Source organism: Furipterus horrens, unplaced genomic scaffold (genome assembly GCF_987537825.1).
Source record: "Furipterus horrens unplaced genomic scaffold, mFurHor1.1.pri manual_scaffold_3, whole genome shotgun sequence".
NCBI classification, from domain to species: Eukaryota; Metazoa; Chordata; class Mammalia; order Chiroptera; family Furipteridae; genus Furipterus; species Furipterus horrens.
The window spans coordinates 27,147,833-27,165,020 of NW_028327173.1; the positions used below are offsets into that span (position 1 = coordinate 27,147,833).

Sequence of the window (17,188 nt, forward strand, 5' to 3'; positions counted from 1 at the left end):
GCTCTGGAAACAATAATTGGCAGACTTTTTGGCATTGAATTTTACCCCTCTAGACCTCTTTGAAAGTGGGCAAGAAAAAGCTAAGTTTGTCTTTTGTGAGGTAAGTGGGGAGGCAACAATGTTGAATCTTGAAAAATCTAATCTTCCCTTAACTTATTCCCTACATCCCATTCAGCTTTCAGTTAGCTGAAAACACTTAAACAAGAACTTGGACCCTGGTTGTTGTGGCTCGGTGGATTGACCACCAGCCTGCAAACCAAAGGATTGCTGGTTCTATTCCCAGTCAGGGCACATGCCTGGGTTGCGGGCCAGGTCCCCAGTTGGGGGCGTGTGAGAGGTGACCACACATTGATGTTTTTCTCCCTCCCTTTCTCCCTCCCTTCCCCTCTCTCTAAAAATAAATAAATAAGATCTTTTTTAAAAAAAGGAAAAAGAAGCTGGAGTTGAAGGTCCATGGATTATTATAAAACAGGTCCTGTGTTTGAGCCCTTCCTGTAGAGCAGTGCTTCTCAAACCTCATTGTCTACTGAACCACATGAAGATCTTGTTAAAAAATAATAGATTTTGATTTAATAGGTTTGGAACAGAGCCTGAGATTCTGCATTTCTTCTGAGTTCCCAGACAAAGCCATTGTTGGTCTGAGGACCTCACTTTGAGTAGCAAGGCTTTAAAAAGCAGCAGTGGCCCTTAACGCTCATAGTCACCAGGAGAGTTTTCAAAAACTGTGATACCAGGAATTCCTGACTCAGTTAGTCTGGTGTAGAGCACTGGCATCTTGTTTATCAAAAGCTCCCCAGATGATTCGGACATGCAGCCAAGGTTGAGAATCCCTGCCTTTGAGAGAATTTGAATCTTGTCCTTGCTGGAGTGCCTGACTGGGTAGACCTGGAACAGATTTCTTATCATTATTTGAAACTGAGCGTTCTTTAGTGCAGCCTGAGACCCATTGACTTTTCTTTGGCTCTGAACTCTCGTTGAGTGAATTCAGACTTTTTGAAACTCAGCAGTTTCAGGTGGCAGCATTTTTAATGTTCTTTGGTAGTGGTCAGGAGCACAGACATGTTCTGAGAGAGTATCTGCCCTTCTACCTCACTGATAACACTACCAAGAATAGAAAGAAAGTCAATGTGTCTCAGTTCTTCCACATGGATCAGCATCAGAAGTTAAATGTTGTCCACATCCGTTGCATGGTTGCCAGTGATGAAGGGAACATTGAATTGAAAGCTAGTTTAGTGGACTTCAATCTACTGATAGTAAAGGGGCTCCCCTCTCCAATAAGCTTATCGTAAACTGGGCTCTTGTCATTAATAATGAAACACACAACACATGCACCACACACACACACCAGACACACACACACACAACACATACACCCCACCCCCCTGAAGATCCACTTTTCATACACTGCCCCTTGAGCTTGGTTTGGAAGAAAGGGTTGGTGTGTGGCTTAGACCTGAGCTTTTTGTAAATGTCTGCCTCATTTTATACCTCTCCAGGGTGGGAATGAGATAATCTCTTTATCCTTGACCTCTTCTTGTTCCTTTTAATTAAAGACTAGTAGAAATTCTAGAAGTGGTGTTTTACTTTTTCAAGTTGGGGAAGAAGGTCTTTTTATCAGCTTTTGGCTTTGGTTAAGTAATCTTGGAACAATCTTGTGGAAATTATATTCAATATGCAAGACAAATGACAGCACACTTGCAAGAGAGCTAACTCTTACGGTCATAACCTTGTGCTGTGCATATCATGCTGGGAGGCCTTCCAGAGGAATGACCATCCCCAGCATTTTCTGTGATGTGCCACACAAGAAGAAAGACCAGTGATTGACTGTAGTTAAATGTTTTATTTTGCTTTTTAATTCCTTTAGAGTCTGGCCTCAATCCAGCATTTTCTTTCCTGTTGTCCCCTCTGTACTAAGGTCATATATCTAAAATTTAAATAGGCCATGTTTTCTGTGTCTCTGTGCTTCTATGCATACTGTTTCCTCTGTCTGAATAATATTCTCATACTTTTTCAACAAGCAGATTTGTAGCATCCCTTAGACACAGTTCAGATATCAGCCCCTCTGTGGTACATTTGCCAACTCCTCCTTCTCACTCCAAACCCACATTGTCAGCTGGTTATTTCCTTGTCCCTGTGGGATTTCACACCCCCTTTCTAGTATAGGATAGGGGATTATAATTTTTTATGTGACAGTCTATGACAAACAATAGGCTCTTCAAAGGTAAGAATAGACTTGTATCTTTCACATAGTAGTAGGTATATTAGTTGAGTTACATGAATGAATAAATGAAAGAGGAAAAAAATAATAGAATGTGTCCTGCTCTCTCCTTTTGGTGAAATTTTAATAAACTGGACTTCTAAACCTCTGCCACTTCAGGGTTAGTTTTAGTAGAAGCTTCATGGAAAATGTTGACACCTAATTTGGAGAAGGAAAAGATGAAAAATTGGTGTTGGAAGTTGGTAGAAGTGAGCGGGAGCCAGTAGCCAAGCAGCTTGTTAGGTTTGCATGGGGAAGTTAGGGATCTTGGTGTGTGTACTTTATCCTAATAGTTGCTCTTCCTTCTGTAATCATAAAATAGATTCTGGGAAGGCTGTGTATCTTTTTCCAAAATACCCTCTCCTTTGATATACAGTTGAAGTATTCTGCTGGTCTTGGAAAAGGAAGTTCATTTTTATATGTTAGTTATACCAGATCTCAAATAATAACTGCCCTTTCCATAATGTGATGATGCAGATTCCCAGGTGAGAATATTGGGTTTGATGAGTTACATTTCAGACCACTTATAGAATCAATCATTTGATACCTAGTCCCAGCAGGGATTTTGCTGATTTTAGCTAATCTCTGCCTTTGCACCTTTCTCTTCATTGCAGTTCTGAAACCCAGAATTGATTTTTATTTCTAGAATTGCATCCATCATTGGGCTTGTGTTGAAATACTAGTAGTATCAAAATAAAACAAAGGTTCAATTGCAAATAATTGAGTAGTGCTGATTAAAAAGCCCTTTCCTAAATTCTATCCACAGTAAAGTTGGTGTGGTTTTCCCCCAGCCCAGTCTTGTTTGTTAAGGGAAAAAAAATGTGCCAGTGCTATTCTAAAAAGCCAGCTGATAAATCCACCCTCACCCTTCTTCTGTACTCTTCTACCTGATCTCCACCCCCAAAGCCAATTTTGGACACAAGCCCTTTGCTGCTGTGATGAGAAAGGAGCTCCTGCCCAAGTTTTGGTGTCAGGTTAGTGCAAAGGTTAGAAATAGCCAGTGTCACACTGGCTGAAGAGAACTGTGGATCACTGTGACCAGGTGCTGCTGGCACTTGCCCTTGTGTCCCTGAATAGAAGAAAGAACTGACCACTTAGAGGAATGAATGCCCCTGCAAAATCTCATTTTAATTTTTATATTACATACTGGTAAACTTTTTTGGGAAGAAAACGACACTCATAATGCACCTCTATATTGTTCTGCCAAAGAATTTGATATGGTGTGGGGCTACTTCTCGTGAGGGCACTGTTATAAGCTATCATAAGTTTATCCTGAAACCCTTTAATTGTTTAAAGCTTTGCAGGGGTTAAGAAGAATTTTGCTCTGGAGCTTGTATTCTCTTCATTTCATCAGTACCTCTTCTGCCATGTTTTCTGAAAGGAGGGACTAAGCCAATCAGTGTGCTTCATGATACTTGCTTTTCCCTGTAGATTGTCCCCACCATTTATGGACCTTTTGTTACTCATTTCAGAAAGATTTCCGAGTACAGGAACTCCCACTGGCTCGTATTAAGAAGATTATGAAACTGGATGAAGATGTGAAGGTGAATTCACATTTATTTTTATTTTATTTATGTTGAAGCTAAAATGATGGGTAGGTTATTGCTCATTTCCCTAGAGCTCAAAGTTTAATTACAAACATGAAAATACCTTTCTTGTTTGTTGCTTTTTTATCTGGTTCATAAAATTAAGTGAGCTGAAAATGAACAATTTTAATTATTATATGATGCTTCCCTGAAAATCAGATGTTGAAAAGATGCTGAGTGCTTTTTGAAACACCCGGTTCTTTTCAGTGTGCAGTGTAAACATGTAGCATCAAATCAACAGGACAGTGCCATCTTCTGAGCATCCTACTACAATCTCTAATCTGTTGAGCTGAGCTCTTAGAAATGTTTGATAATGATATTGCATCTGTAAGTTGTTTTACACAAGAAATACTTGTGAGAGTGTTTATTTGGATGTGGCTGTTACTGTATTCCTTGGAGTCCACCACCTAGTACAACTGTCTTGGAAAAAGAGCAACTCTTTTTGCTTACCACTTAATTAATAGTCGCTTGTATTTGTATACAGAGCTAACTGGTCACAGCAATTTTCCCTTCTACTAGCTTACTTCCTCCTCATAGCAACCCTGTGAGATTTGAAGGACAAATAAAATGTTTATAAATTGAAGAATTAAGGCATATTGTGAACTCTTAAAAAATACAAAGATAAACCTGGAGTAAAAATAAAAAGAATGGTTTCATTTTATATCTATGGAAATAGACAAAAAGGTTAAAAGTGACTTGCCCAGAATAGGAGAACCAAGATCCTGATGCTTATCCCCTGCTTTCTTAGCCCAGAGCTCTTCCGTGGCTCTGTCGTGGACAGACCGCCTCACCAAGGGTTCAGAACCTTTTTCGACCAGGAGTTGATTACATTACTTGAGCACTACTATGTGCCACGCCCTGTGCTGGGTGTTTCTGCACATAGTATTTCTCATTTGATCCCCACAACAGCACTGGAAGGTTATCCTCCTTTTCAGTACCCAAAAGGGTGGGAAGCCTGAGATTGTACACAAATCCACCGACTCTTGAACTCATTATTTTCCCCCACATTTTCTTTCCTTGGGTGATAACACTTACTGTCTTTAAAGCGCTGGGCAGGTTATTATGATGCTTCACCTCTCCTAAACCCTAATTTCTCTAAAAGGCTATTATGATAGTAAGAAAGTGTATGGTAGGTGCTAGATAAGTATTCTTTCCCCTCTTCCTTTCTACCTGCTTTATCCCTACTTGCGGGTTTATTTTACCTTGGAATCTCTTGAGGCTACTACCTTTCATTTTCCAGCCCTTGCCCCATAGTCCTGTGACAGGACATGAGGTAAGGGACAAACTAACTGGTTTGAATGACTTGCTGGTGATTGACAGGGATGGCCTCCATCTGTTGCAGATGATCAGTGCGGAAGCCCCTGTGCTCTTTGCCAAGGCAGCCCAGATTTTTATCACAGAGTTGACTCTTCGAGCCTGGATCCACACAGAGGATAACAAGCGCCGGACTCTGCAGGTAACTTTGTGGACCTACATTGGGAAAACCGGGAAGCACCTGCCTTTGCCGGCTTCTCTTGCGTGGCTTTGGACCAAAGATTGTTCTGCCTTAGGCCTCTGTCAAGCTGATGTGTGTAATCGGTACCTACCACTGCTGTTGGGAGGCAGGCATACCTTATAGCCATGATCGTATTTCCCCACCCAGAATTTTATTTTATTTTATTTTATTTTTTAAGATTTTGTTTATTTATTCTTAGAGGGGAAGGGAGGGAGAAAGACAAGGAGAGAAACATCACTGGCTGCGTCCAGGGCCCTGGCCCACAACCCAGCCATGTGCCTTGACTGAGACTCTTAACCAGCAACCTTTCGCCTTGTGGGATGGTGTCCAACAGAGCTACACTGGTCAGGGCTGCCCCACCAAGAACTTTAATTTCCGACTCTCCCGTGGTTTTCACAACTCAGTGACTGAACTATTCACTTGGTAAGCCTCAGTATAAACTGAGGCTAAAGAGATATTTATCTCTAAGATGTAAACAATTTCTTCTTGGAAGCCTTGAAAGACTCCAGGAAAGGACAATCCCAGGAAGAATCAGTTTTACTAACCTCATTAGCCTTTCTGTTCATCATCTGCTTTCCTGGGAGTCCTTTTCCTCTCCTTATTAATTCTCTTTTTATTTTAATCCAGCAAATCAACATTTATGTTGTATGAAGACCCCTTGGTCATTGGCTCTAGAAGCTCTCCCCTCAATAGCCAGGCCCTAGCTCTTGGAGGAAAGGTTTCTCAGACATAAGAAGAAGGGTATGACTAATGTAAGAGAGTGACAGTATTTTCTAACAACAAAGTCAGGAAAATAAATTATATTTTCTCCTCGTTTCCCCTTACTGCCAAAGTTGAAAATGTGTATATTTATTCATTTATTCTACAAATATTTATTAAACACCCACAGAGTGCCAGGCACTGTTTTAGGCTCTGGAGATTAATACAAAAAACAGACAAAACTCTCTACCCCTGGGAATCCTACATTCTAGTGCAAGTAGACATTGAGAACTTACTTTAGGCTGCCTTGAAGGAAGTCTATAGATCTAGAGAGCCAGTTGAAGTCACCTTCAAGTTCATTTTAGATTAAAAAATAAAAAGGGCAAAACACTTGAATGGGCACTTCAAAAAAGAAGATTCCGAGTGATCAGTAAACATGAAAAGGTGCATAACATTATTTGTCATCTGGGAAATACAAGTTAAAACCACAATGTGATACTGGTTTATAACCACTAGAATGGCCAAAAATTTTTTTTAAAGAAACTGGTGAGGCAGTGGAGCGACAGAAACTCATTACTGCTGATGAGAATGTAAAGTGCTACAGTCACTTTGGAATACTATTCGGCAACTTCTAGTAAAGTTAAACATAGCCCTGCTCTCTGACTTAACCATTCCAATCCTAGTTACACTATCAAAAGTGGACATTCTTGTATAAAAATGTTCATACCCAACCAATGAACACATCAGTAAGTGGAACAACGAGTAGATGTCTCTGTGCCTTCCTCCCTCTGAGATCAATCAATTTTAAAAAATGTTCGTACCAGCCTTATTTATAATAGCCAAAAACTAGAAACAACTCAAATATTCATCAAGATAGGAATATTAAAAAAAAAAAAGAGCCCTGGCTGGTGTGCTCAGTGGATTGAGTGCTGGCCTGCAGACCAAAGAGTTGCTGGTTTGATTCCCAGTCAGGGCACATGCCTGGGTTGTGGGCCGGGTCCCCAGCTGGGGGAGTGCAAGAGGCAACCACACACTGATGTTTCTTTCCCTCTCTCTCCCTCCCTTCCCCTCTCTCTAAATATAAATAAATAAAATATGTTTAAAAGAAAAAAGATTTATGCTGCCCTGAGCAGTGTGACTCGGTTGGGTGTTGTCCCACAAAGTGAAAGGTTGCTGGTTCCATTCTGGTCAGGGCACATGCCTGGGTTGCAAGTTCAGTCCTTGATTGGAGCATGTATGAAAGGCAGCCGATGTTTCTGTCTCACATTGATGTTTCTCCCCTTCTTTCTCCTTTCCCCTCTAAAACGAAATAAATCTTTAAAAAAATAATTGATATAGTTATAAAATGAATTACTTTTCAACAATAAAGCAAACTATTGATCCATACAACAACATGGATGAATCTCAAAGATACTATGTTGAGCAAAAGAAACCAGAGAAAAGAATGACATAGCACATGATACCATGCATTGTTCGTGGTGATAGAAATCAGAGTGGTGGTTATTTCAGATTGGGTGGGTTATTGGCTGGAAAGGGATGCAAGGAAACTTTTTATATTCTTATCTGGGTGATAGCTACCTAGGTGTATTATATTTATTAAAAATTCATCTAGCTGTGTACTGTACATGAGTAATAATTCAGTAAAATACTGCCACTTAAAAAGGCAAAATAAAAATGTTTAAAAGACATTTTTTATTTAACTATATCTGTTTCCAAAATACTGTAGAACACTGGTATATGTTTGGGGGGGGGGTGATTATTATTTCTTTCTTTTTTTTTTTCCCTCATTCCATCCTTAGATGAGCCATTTAGATAGCTTTGAGTAGGTGACATCATCAAGAATGTGATACTCTATTGTACTAATCTTAAATAAGTCCTGGCAGCTTTAAGATGTGCCTTGCCTTGGTAGGATGGGTTTATTATCAAGCTGGTGGTTGGCAAGAATGGTGGACTAGAGTTTTGCATTTCAGTGGCTTGGGGCCATCACAGAGTCAAGGCAAGGAAAAAACAGAAAATTTCCATCTCCTCCTATTTAGTCTGATGAGTCACCTTCTCTCAAGATGTGATATGTAGAGGTTGCTAAGGATTTCTGTTAGTAAGTTGACATTTCCCTCCCACCATTTTATAATGAAAAAATTCAAACGTAAGAACAGTTTATAGTGAACACTTGCATACTCACCACCTGGATCCTACCATTAAAATTTTACTTGTTTTATCCTCATATCAGTCTGTCCCTCTGTCCATCAAGTCATCTTATTTTTAAATGAATTTCAAAGTTTACTTTTCCCTAAATACTCTTTTTTTTTTTTTCCTGTTCTCTGTTTCTTTAAAATTTTTAGCCCTGACTGGCATGGTTCAGTGGATTGAGCGCCAGCAAGCCTGGGTTGTGGGCCAGGTCCCCAGGTGGGGGCGTGAGAGAGGCAACTGATCGCTGTTTCTCGCGCACATCATGTTTCCCACCCTTTCCTCCTCCCTTCTTTCCCTCTCTAAAAATTTTATAATAAAGTAAAAAATTTTGTATACAGTGTTAGTATGTTGGTTTTTAGTTTTAAAGAAATCCTTTAATTTTATTATTTAAAGGAAGGAAGTGGCACTCTTAGAAAGAAGGCCTTTGGAGCAGGCCTTGGTTTCAGTATCATTAGTCAGTCAATTCCTGTGTTCTCTGCCCACCTGCGCCTCTGTTCTGGTAACTTCAGACTTCCAATATTTATATCACATTAAACAAGATTTAAACCATGGATTTAACATTGCGATTTTGAATTCCAAAATAAAAATTATAATGGTGCAGATCATTTAGCAGAAAATAGTGCAAAAAGTTATTGAATTATAATTTCAGCCAGGAGATTCAAAAGAGATTTTAACTGCTTATGAACCAAAGAGGCAAAATATTATTTAGTGCCTTGAAAAGGTTATTAGATTGAATGATTGCCTGGTCTTGCTAACCACATAACCTGCCACTTGAGATTGCTAGTTTTGTACAGTTTTACCTGGAGGACCATAATTTAATAATCTTGGGGAGGACCTTGGGGAAGAATCCAGCAGACACGGTAGTATTTAGAGGCTCAAATAACTGTTTGTGGAGCATGAGCTACAGGTAGGTCTTTTTTTTTGTCAACTTTATAGATGTCTTTCCAGAAGTCTGATCATGTGAGGTTTATGAGAGTTTGGCTGTGCCGATTTCGGCTGTAGACTTGGCCATGGGTACTTAGTTTGGCTTAGAAGTCGTCATCTTATCTTACTTGTAACTTGGAGGGTATAAAGCCAGGTGAACTAGTTTCTCCCCAGGCTAATTTTTCACCTTGCTTTTCTTTGTTACAGAGGAATGATATCGCCATGGCAATTACAAAATTTGATCAGTTTGACTTTCTCATCGATATTGTTCCAAGAGATGAACTAAAACCTCCAAAGCGTCAGGTGAGCTGGGAAGGCGTTGCTGCTACTGCTGACCGAAGAGCACCTTGCATATGGGTGTCAAATAATGCTCCTTTTTCTCTCAGCACAAATCATTTGCTCTTTCTTTTGCTTCTCCTTCTCTAGACCAGCTCCATCCTTAACATCTCCTTCTGTTCTTCATTTATGGATACTTTTAACTCAGTGCCGCGGAGGTGGTATTTCAGTGAAAATAGACAGTGAAAAGTAAAGACTTTAGTTTTAAACAGTAAAGTGGAGTTCATTTCAAGGTATTCTGGGAAGTCTGTCAGAGTTCTTAATCTGGGATGGGAGAACATGCTCAGTGAGTTACAGATTTTAGATTTTTAAGAAACAGCTTCCCTATGTGCACAGTGGTGTTCGGAGTGAGTAGACTTTGGTTTTCTCCTACTCTTGATTGTGGTTCTCTATATAGTGCTCTGGCTACACATTAGAATTACCTGCTAGGGTTTAAAAAAATACCAGTGCCCAATCAGAATCTGAGAGGGGGAGGCCCAGGCATCAGTACTTTTTAAAGCTCCCCAGATGCTGTTAATGTGCAACCAAATTTGAGAACCACCACTTAAACTGTTTCCTAAGCAATCACGAGAAAGAATGTGAACGTCTGTCTGCCTTTCCCTGTCTTCTGCCTGCCCCTCTGCAAAGGTCACATCAGTTATTTTTTTCAGCACTTTGGGTGCATAAAGCTCTTAATGCAATTGTAATAGACCCCTGTCCTGAATATTTCATTGTTTCAGGCACGCAGATTGCATGACTCATCAGGTGTAGCAGAGACACTTGGGGAATAACGGTAGAGTCTGCAGGAGCAAAACTGTGCCTTGTCCTGCTTGCTTTGTTTTGTTAATAAAATTTTGAATGGTTTTAATGAATCATTTCATAGTACATTACCCCTAGAAAGAGAATTGTTCTGTGACTCCCATGCCATCTCATATTAATAACCAGCTAGGAAGTGTAGGAGAAGTGGGCGTCTTAAAGGACATTTGTAATCCTGACCCTTTGGATTGGCAAGCCCTCTGTCACCTCCTTACTAAAGCAGGGGTCCTCACCGCGTCTCTGTCCTTTCTGGGCAGTCTTTGCTACTGTAAACATCCTTGACTGGAAGCTGTAAGGTGTTCAGAGGAGCTTTCAGTCGGATGTTTACAGCGGCAGGCTGCCACGGTCGTCCCCGGCTGCGCATCGCCTTTGAAACATTGCAGGTTAGTGTCCATGGGCTCATGTCCTCTTCTTGGGGTGCTGTCCTCCTCTCTGAGAAGTCACCACAGCAAGAACTCAGACCACTTCTCTTCCTGCAAAACAAATGATACAACACACATGCTCTCCTTGTTGGAATTTGTTTCAGAAGCCCCCTCTAAACACAAGGTGGTGAAATCTGACACAGTCTGGCCTTGCTCCTGCTCCTTGTACTAACTCCTGCTTGTTCTCTGTGGGCTGCCTGTTAACGAGCTGGCTGAAGGGAAGGGTCATGTCCCGTCCCTTCTTCCAAAGTCCTCAGTGCTTGGCTCTCTTCAGGTGTCAGCTCCTTGTTCCATCCTACCCTGACTCAGAATGCGGTGATCCATCTCTTTAAAGTGTTTCTAGCTGCAGTAGCTCCTTGCTGTCTGGATTCAGTTCTTTATAGGTGTTCAAGCCGTTGATTGCCATCCTGTTCAGGGCAGCTGCTGCCTGGCCTTTGGAAGGTTGAGATTGTTGAAAACTGGTCTGAAATTTTAAGGCACTTTTAATCCTCTGTAGACATGAAGGTTTCCCAAGCTCCAAATTGGCTGGTACCCCCTTAAGTCCTTTAAAAGCACCTATTCTCCAAAATGTACCCTTTCTGAAGGAGGCAGCAGTTCACCCTTGCTTCTGAAGCAGATGTGCTTTTTCCTAGTCAGGCTGGCCGCATAGCACTGTGGCGATGGCCCTAGGAGGTGATGCCGCTCATTCTCTGGCTCTCGTCAGTCTCCACTTCTGAACACAGTCCAGGAGCAAGCCCCCTGGGTGAGGAGGCCACTGCTAAAGCTGGGCAGGCACTCTGTTCTGGATTGATCCAGTCATTCTGAGACTGTCCTAGCACTTGGCATGATGCTCCACTGCTAGGGAAAGGAGCTAAGTTGGGGATCTAAGGGCCCTTGGCTTCTCAGAGATGCTTAGGAATTTCTCTTGATCTTCGTGGAAGAAAGTAAAAACGATTTGAAAGCAGAAGATAGTTGAGGCCTGACTTCTACCCCACTAAAGCTATGAGTTGAAAGTTCCTGCCCATTGAAATACCATTTTCTCTTCACCCATCTCTTTAAACCAAGCATAATCATTCCCTTGCTAGCTTGACCTCCATTAGCTGAATGAGTCTTCATAATGCTCAAGAACCTTAGATGTGCCTCCTTCCATTCCAGTGACTTGAGAATAGTCATACCCTCCTCACAATGCAAACCTAGGCACCTCTACTCGATGGAGTGCCCTAGACACTGCCTGGCTCACAGACAAGTTAGGAGCTATAGCAGAGCATAGGAGAAGCTCTTTACCTGCTCTCCCAGCCTTTGGCAAGGGGTGTTTTGGCTTCTGAAAGGGTTGTTTAAAGGGTTTGCTTTTTGTCTGACAAAAAGACCATATTAACTTATAGATGGGCTGCAGTCAGGGATAACTGGATATAGAGCAATCACAGGTCAGGGCTTAGAAATGCCAGTGTCTTCTACTCCCTGACTTTGGTGGAGGTGGGGGTGGGTGGCTCTCAGTCCTCTATACCTTCTCACCCAAGAGCCGTTTCAAGTGAGGTCTGGACTTCAGTGATCATACTTTTTGTAAAGTGGGAAGGGAGATTTCAGTGAAAAATAAATAAATTGAATTCATTTCAAAAGCTTTGGAAAAGAGCAGTTTCTTAGCTTCGGAGGGTTATCAGTATTTTATGCCTGCCACAGCCAAGGTCTAGTTGACAGGACTGGCCTTTGTGTATAATGGCGAGAAGTTGGAGTTGAAATGGAGGTGACGTTGTCACAGTCAGGTTATTATGAAAGCCGAGACCTAGATGACAATAAAAGGGAGCTCCTCTTCTGCCTCGAGCAGAATCACATTCAGGGTTCAAACTATTTGGGTTGGAAGCACAGAATGCATTAACCTAAGAAGTTGGTTAATATTTGGGGATTAGCCCAGAAACCCAGCATGTTACAAGTGTTCTGCCTAGGCTGGGTAGATGCCACCAGGGAACTTTTCATGCAGAGACCCAAGTTTCTCTTGGGCTGGATATCAGCAGTCCTCTTTTTAGTATTCTGGGCCCCCCAGTCACCAGGCAAGCAAAATAATACCCAACCCTGTTCTACAGGGGACACGAGCTTCTCCCTGCACCAGACCACAAAATCCTACAGGCAGCAAAGAGTTTAGGGACTGTTCTATTGGTAACAGCTGTTGTGTTCAAGAGAATTTGTACTGCTACCAACCTGGGATAAAAAAAAAAGTACAGGCATACCTTGGAGATACTGTGGGTTCAGCTCCAGACCACCACAATAAAGCAAGTACAGGCATCCTGGGAGATATTACAGGTTTGATTACAGACCACCACAATTAAGCAAGTATCTCAATAAAGTGAGTTGTCATATTTTTGCTGGTGGAGGGTCGGGTCTTGCCTTCTGTTTGTTTTAAAAAACTGAACACCTGGAAGCACACTAAAACATTGTGTGCCTCTACTTTCCTGTCTCTAACTGTCTGCCTGGCTCTGTAAATCCATTTTCATTCAGCAAGTGCTTATTGGGGGCCCACAAGGGAATGAGTAGTAGGGGCAGTGGGGAGCAGGCGGGAGCTAGGTTTTGCCCTCATGGAGTTTCCATTCTAACAGGGAAAGCAGTGACTTTGACAAGCAAGGACAAAAAAAGTGTCACAAGGAAAGGGCTTTGGAAGCACAGATTAGAGCCCCTAACCTAATGAGGGGATGGGCTCAATATCAACTTTGTAAATGTCACTTTGGGGATCTTTGAGGCAGGCTACAGGCTCTGTACCTTGAAGAAGTGTCTTTTCCTCTTTCCTTGAACCTGGCAAACAGTCCAGAACAGGGGAATGAGTAAATCTAGCTTTTTTTTTTTTTTTTTCCTCAGCCAGCCCAAGTTGTATGTTTCTATTGTTTTTGTTGTCCCAGGCAGGGTCATCGTGTGTCCCAGGGCCCTCCGGAGCAGATGCCGATCTCTGATTCAGTGGTCAGGGGCCAACCCTGGACCCTCAGGCTCTAACCATGCCGTAGTATGTGTAAACATCCTACACTCTCAGCTGTGAGCTCAAGGTGGCTGGGAGAGGGTTGTTTACTCCTTCTGCCATGGAAAACGTCAGCTGAAGAAGGAACAGTCTCTTCACCGGGCAGATCGGACAGAATGCGACCTCCCTAGTCAGCCAAGGCAGCACCCCAGTGGAGAGCTGTCCCTCAGGCCCCCTGGGTTGCCCTTCTGTGACTAAGTACAACCAGAACCAGATGTGACACTGGATAGATGTGGCCCTTGGTGACCACTAAGCTCTCGACATGCTGTGAAAAGCTGGCACTTAGCTGCTAAAATTTCAACCTAGGAAAAGCCCCATGTCCCCGTCCCCTTCTCTGTCTCTCCTGAGGTGGTGGGAACAAAATAAGGAGAGGGCTGCCTGTTTGGGAGGTCGGGAACAGGCCTGAGAGTGTGACATCCAGGTAGTGTCTTCCAGTGCTCACAAGTAGCACTGTCCTCAAATCACAGGCCTTGACAGCATTTACTGATAGGCACTGCTAGTGCGTGGCTTTTAGTAACAGTAATCATTTGCCCATTTGCAACTCATCATGCAATGGGTGATAACTCTGTACTTTGGAAAACTGGCTTTATGTTTTATAAAGTCTGTGGAATTGGTTATTTTTAGTTTGATTTAGCACAACTGGTCTCTGAATTCCACTTTCCCTTGGCTTCAAATGTGGAGAGCTCAGCATTCAGCAGGCAACTGCACAGAGCGCATTTGGGGGAAGAATGGAAATTCACTCTGGCGGCTGCTGAGTCGGTTCTTTTCCTCTTACCTGCCTCTCCTTCTACCCCACAGGAGGAGGTGCGCCAGTCTGTGACTCCTGCCGAGCCTGTCCAGTACTACTTCACGCTGGCTCAGCAGCCCACCGCCGTCCAAGTCCAGGGGCAGCAGCAAGGCCAGCAGACCACCAGCTCCACAACCACCATCCAGCCCGGGCAGATCATCATCGCGCAGCCTCAGCAGGGTCAGGTCTGTGAGCTGCAGCGGGTGCCTGCCCAGCAAGACAGTACTTAGGTTTGGGATGGCGAAAGCTTGACCAGGGCAGGGAGCTACTCAGACCATTATAGAGCCCTGGGTGTGAAGTCTGGAAGCCTGGGCTCTTCCCCAGACCCAGCTGCTGAGTGACAGGTCACTCTACTCTCTCTGGGCCCTGGTTTTCTCATGGGTCAAATGAGGGAAGTATAGTGGACAAGATGTTCTTTGTGATCCTTCTGAGCTAAAACATTTTAGAAGGGAAAGCTGCATAATGCCCCCATGAGTAGTGGCATCCCTGTAGAAGATGTTTTAGGTGGACTCCATGCCTGATGACTATGTCTGCATCGGAATTGGAGTTTGTATACTTAAGGGGGAGATAGGCATGCATACCTCTCCTCCCCTTCTCCCCATCATCTCTCTGCCCCACCGAATTTGTGTCAAGTTACCTTCTCTTTTTACAATAGTAACCAGAAGACTCTTTCTTTCCCCAGTACAGTTGTTGTGAGAGCAGTAACATCATACTTGTTGGGAATCATGAGAAGCTGCAGAGAACTCCGTTCTCTTATCTCTGAATCCAAATTTCCTGTCAGTTGTTAATTTATTTAGTTATCAAGCATTGGTCATCCTCTGTAGGTAAAGTCCTATGATACATGTTGGGGACACAAACATAATAAAACAGTCTTTTTAAGAATTCACAGTCTGTTTGGGGCTACAGGTACTTAAAGATGATACAGCTGTGTGGGAAGTGTAAGATATTCTTAGGACTGTGTGGTATCATGGGAGTGCACCAGAGGGGCTACTGAAAAAGGGGTGAGGAGGGTGGTAGAGGAGGTTCCTTTAAGGGAATAATATGAGTTTTAGAGGGAATAAGGGAAATGAATCAAAGAGGGGGAGGAGGGCTTTCCCATTGGAGGGCTCAGTACCAGCAGAGGCTTGGAGATGAGAAATAGCACGAGGGCGTGGTGAGAGGGAGCAGCGTGGGACGTCCAGTCTGAAAGGACAGGCAGAGGACACAACCTAGACAGCCTCGTGTGTTCTAGTAAGGAGCTGCGTTTGCCCAGAAGAAAAACAGTGGAGTGGTGGTAGATTTAAGTATAACTATGACTTTAGGATTTATTCCCTGCTCATTTTTTTATCCATATAACAGAAATCTAGTAAGTGCTTGGTCTTTGCCAGACACCATAGTAGGCAGGAGGGGTTTAAAGATGATTGCAGCCCAGTCCCCGCCTCAAGGAATTCCCTGCACCCTGATGCCTAAGGGACCTTCTTTGGCTCTTGCTTGTGCCTCTGCAGTGGTGAGAGCTTGACATGCCAAAGTCTTTATCCCTTTACAGAGTGAACTTCAAGGGAGTCTCCTAAGGGCTGGCTCTGGTTGATCGATAATCCTAAGAAGCTCATGGCTCAACAGCAGGGCACACCATACGTGATTTGATAGCTGCCATGCTAACTCAGTCCCTTACTTTCCTGAAAGGATTTAGAAATACTTTGGAAATCCTCTTAGGAAAATTAAGTTGATAGAATACAGTGATGGGTTGGCAATATGCTTTTTTTTTCTTTTTTTCTTTTTTTTTTTAAGTCAGAATTTCATCTATTCTCTTCTCTGCCGCCATGGACTTTCTCAGCTCGAAGCTGGTAAGGCTTGTGAGGGTGGTCCATTTGGTCCCTCTGAGCATCTTTCAGATGTTGTTCCCTGTCTTACTGGTCCACAGTGGCCTTGTGCTGTATGACACCTCCCTGGACCTCTGTAGTAATGGCCGTTTCAAGTTGAGTGCAGATAACCTTTGCAGAAGAGAACACACACTACAGTTGGAAGGAAAACATGTTTTGGTAAAGTGATTCCTATATTTTCTGTCAAAAAATTGGACACCTTCACTCCTGGAGGCTTGGGGAATAGGCTGAACTGGAAGTCACAGTGGGAGAATGACTGTCTCCTGTTGTCCTAGCCCACTGCCTGCATTTGTGCACAGGTCCCTTTGTCATCTTTCTCTCCCACCCTCCTCCAGTTTATCATAATTTCTCCTTCCCTTGCAGTCCCTTGAAGCTCCTGTGTAGTTCCCAGGACACATCCCCTGCCTTTGTAACTTCAGGAGCATAACAGACCTATGCAGTCAGAAAGTGAAGAGCATCAAAATAGCAGTATTGATGGAAGCCCGTGAGACCCCCAGGGCCATCTTGTTGAAGGAAGGTAGAGAGTGTATTCAAATCAGGGGGTTAGAGGTATAGGTGTAGAGAGTGTGTGTGTGTGTGTGTGTGTGTGTGTGTATTGATTTGTTTTTAACCCTCACCTGAGGATATGTTTATTGATTTTAGAGAGGAAATAGGGGCAGACATCAGTGTAAGAGAGCAACATCGATTGGTTGCCTCTCGTATGTGCCCTGATCAGGGATCGAACCTGAAACCTAGGTATGTGCCCTGACTGGGAATCGAACCCGCAACCTTTTGGTGTATGGGATGATGCTCCAACCAACTGAGCCACCCGTGCAGGGCCATAGGTGTAGTTTAAAAGGCCCCACCCTCCTCTTAACCACCCCC

At 43.0% G+C, this 17,188-nt stretch overlaps 1 protein-coding gene across 9 annotated transcripts in view; it reads left to right on the plus strand.

The window, feature by feature from the left end:
• The window catches only part of NFYC (nuclear transcription factor Y subunit gamma), a 66,995-nt gene that overhangs the window by 40,719 nt on the left and 9,088 nt on the right, over window positions 1-17,188 (plus strand). For all 9 annotated transcript variants that reach the window (XM_090269198.1, XM_090269205.1, XM_090269203.1 and 6 more), the window contains exons 3-6: window positions 3,730-3,801; window positions 5,186-5,299; window positions 9,356-9,451; window positions 14,477-14,650. In XM_090269198.1, the coding sequence (XP_090125324.1) occupies window positions 3,730-3,801; window positions 5,186-5,299; window positions 9,356-9,451; window positions 14,477-14,650 (456 nt within the window). The remainder of the gene's footprint in view (window positions 1-3,729; window positions 3,802-5,185; window positions 5,300-9,355; window positions 9,452-14,476; window positions 14,651-17,188) is intronic.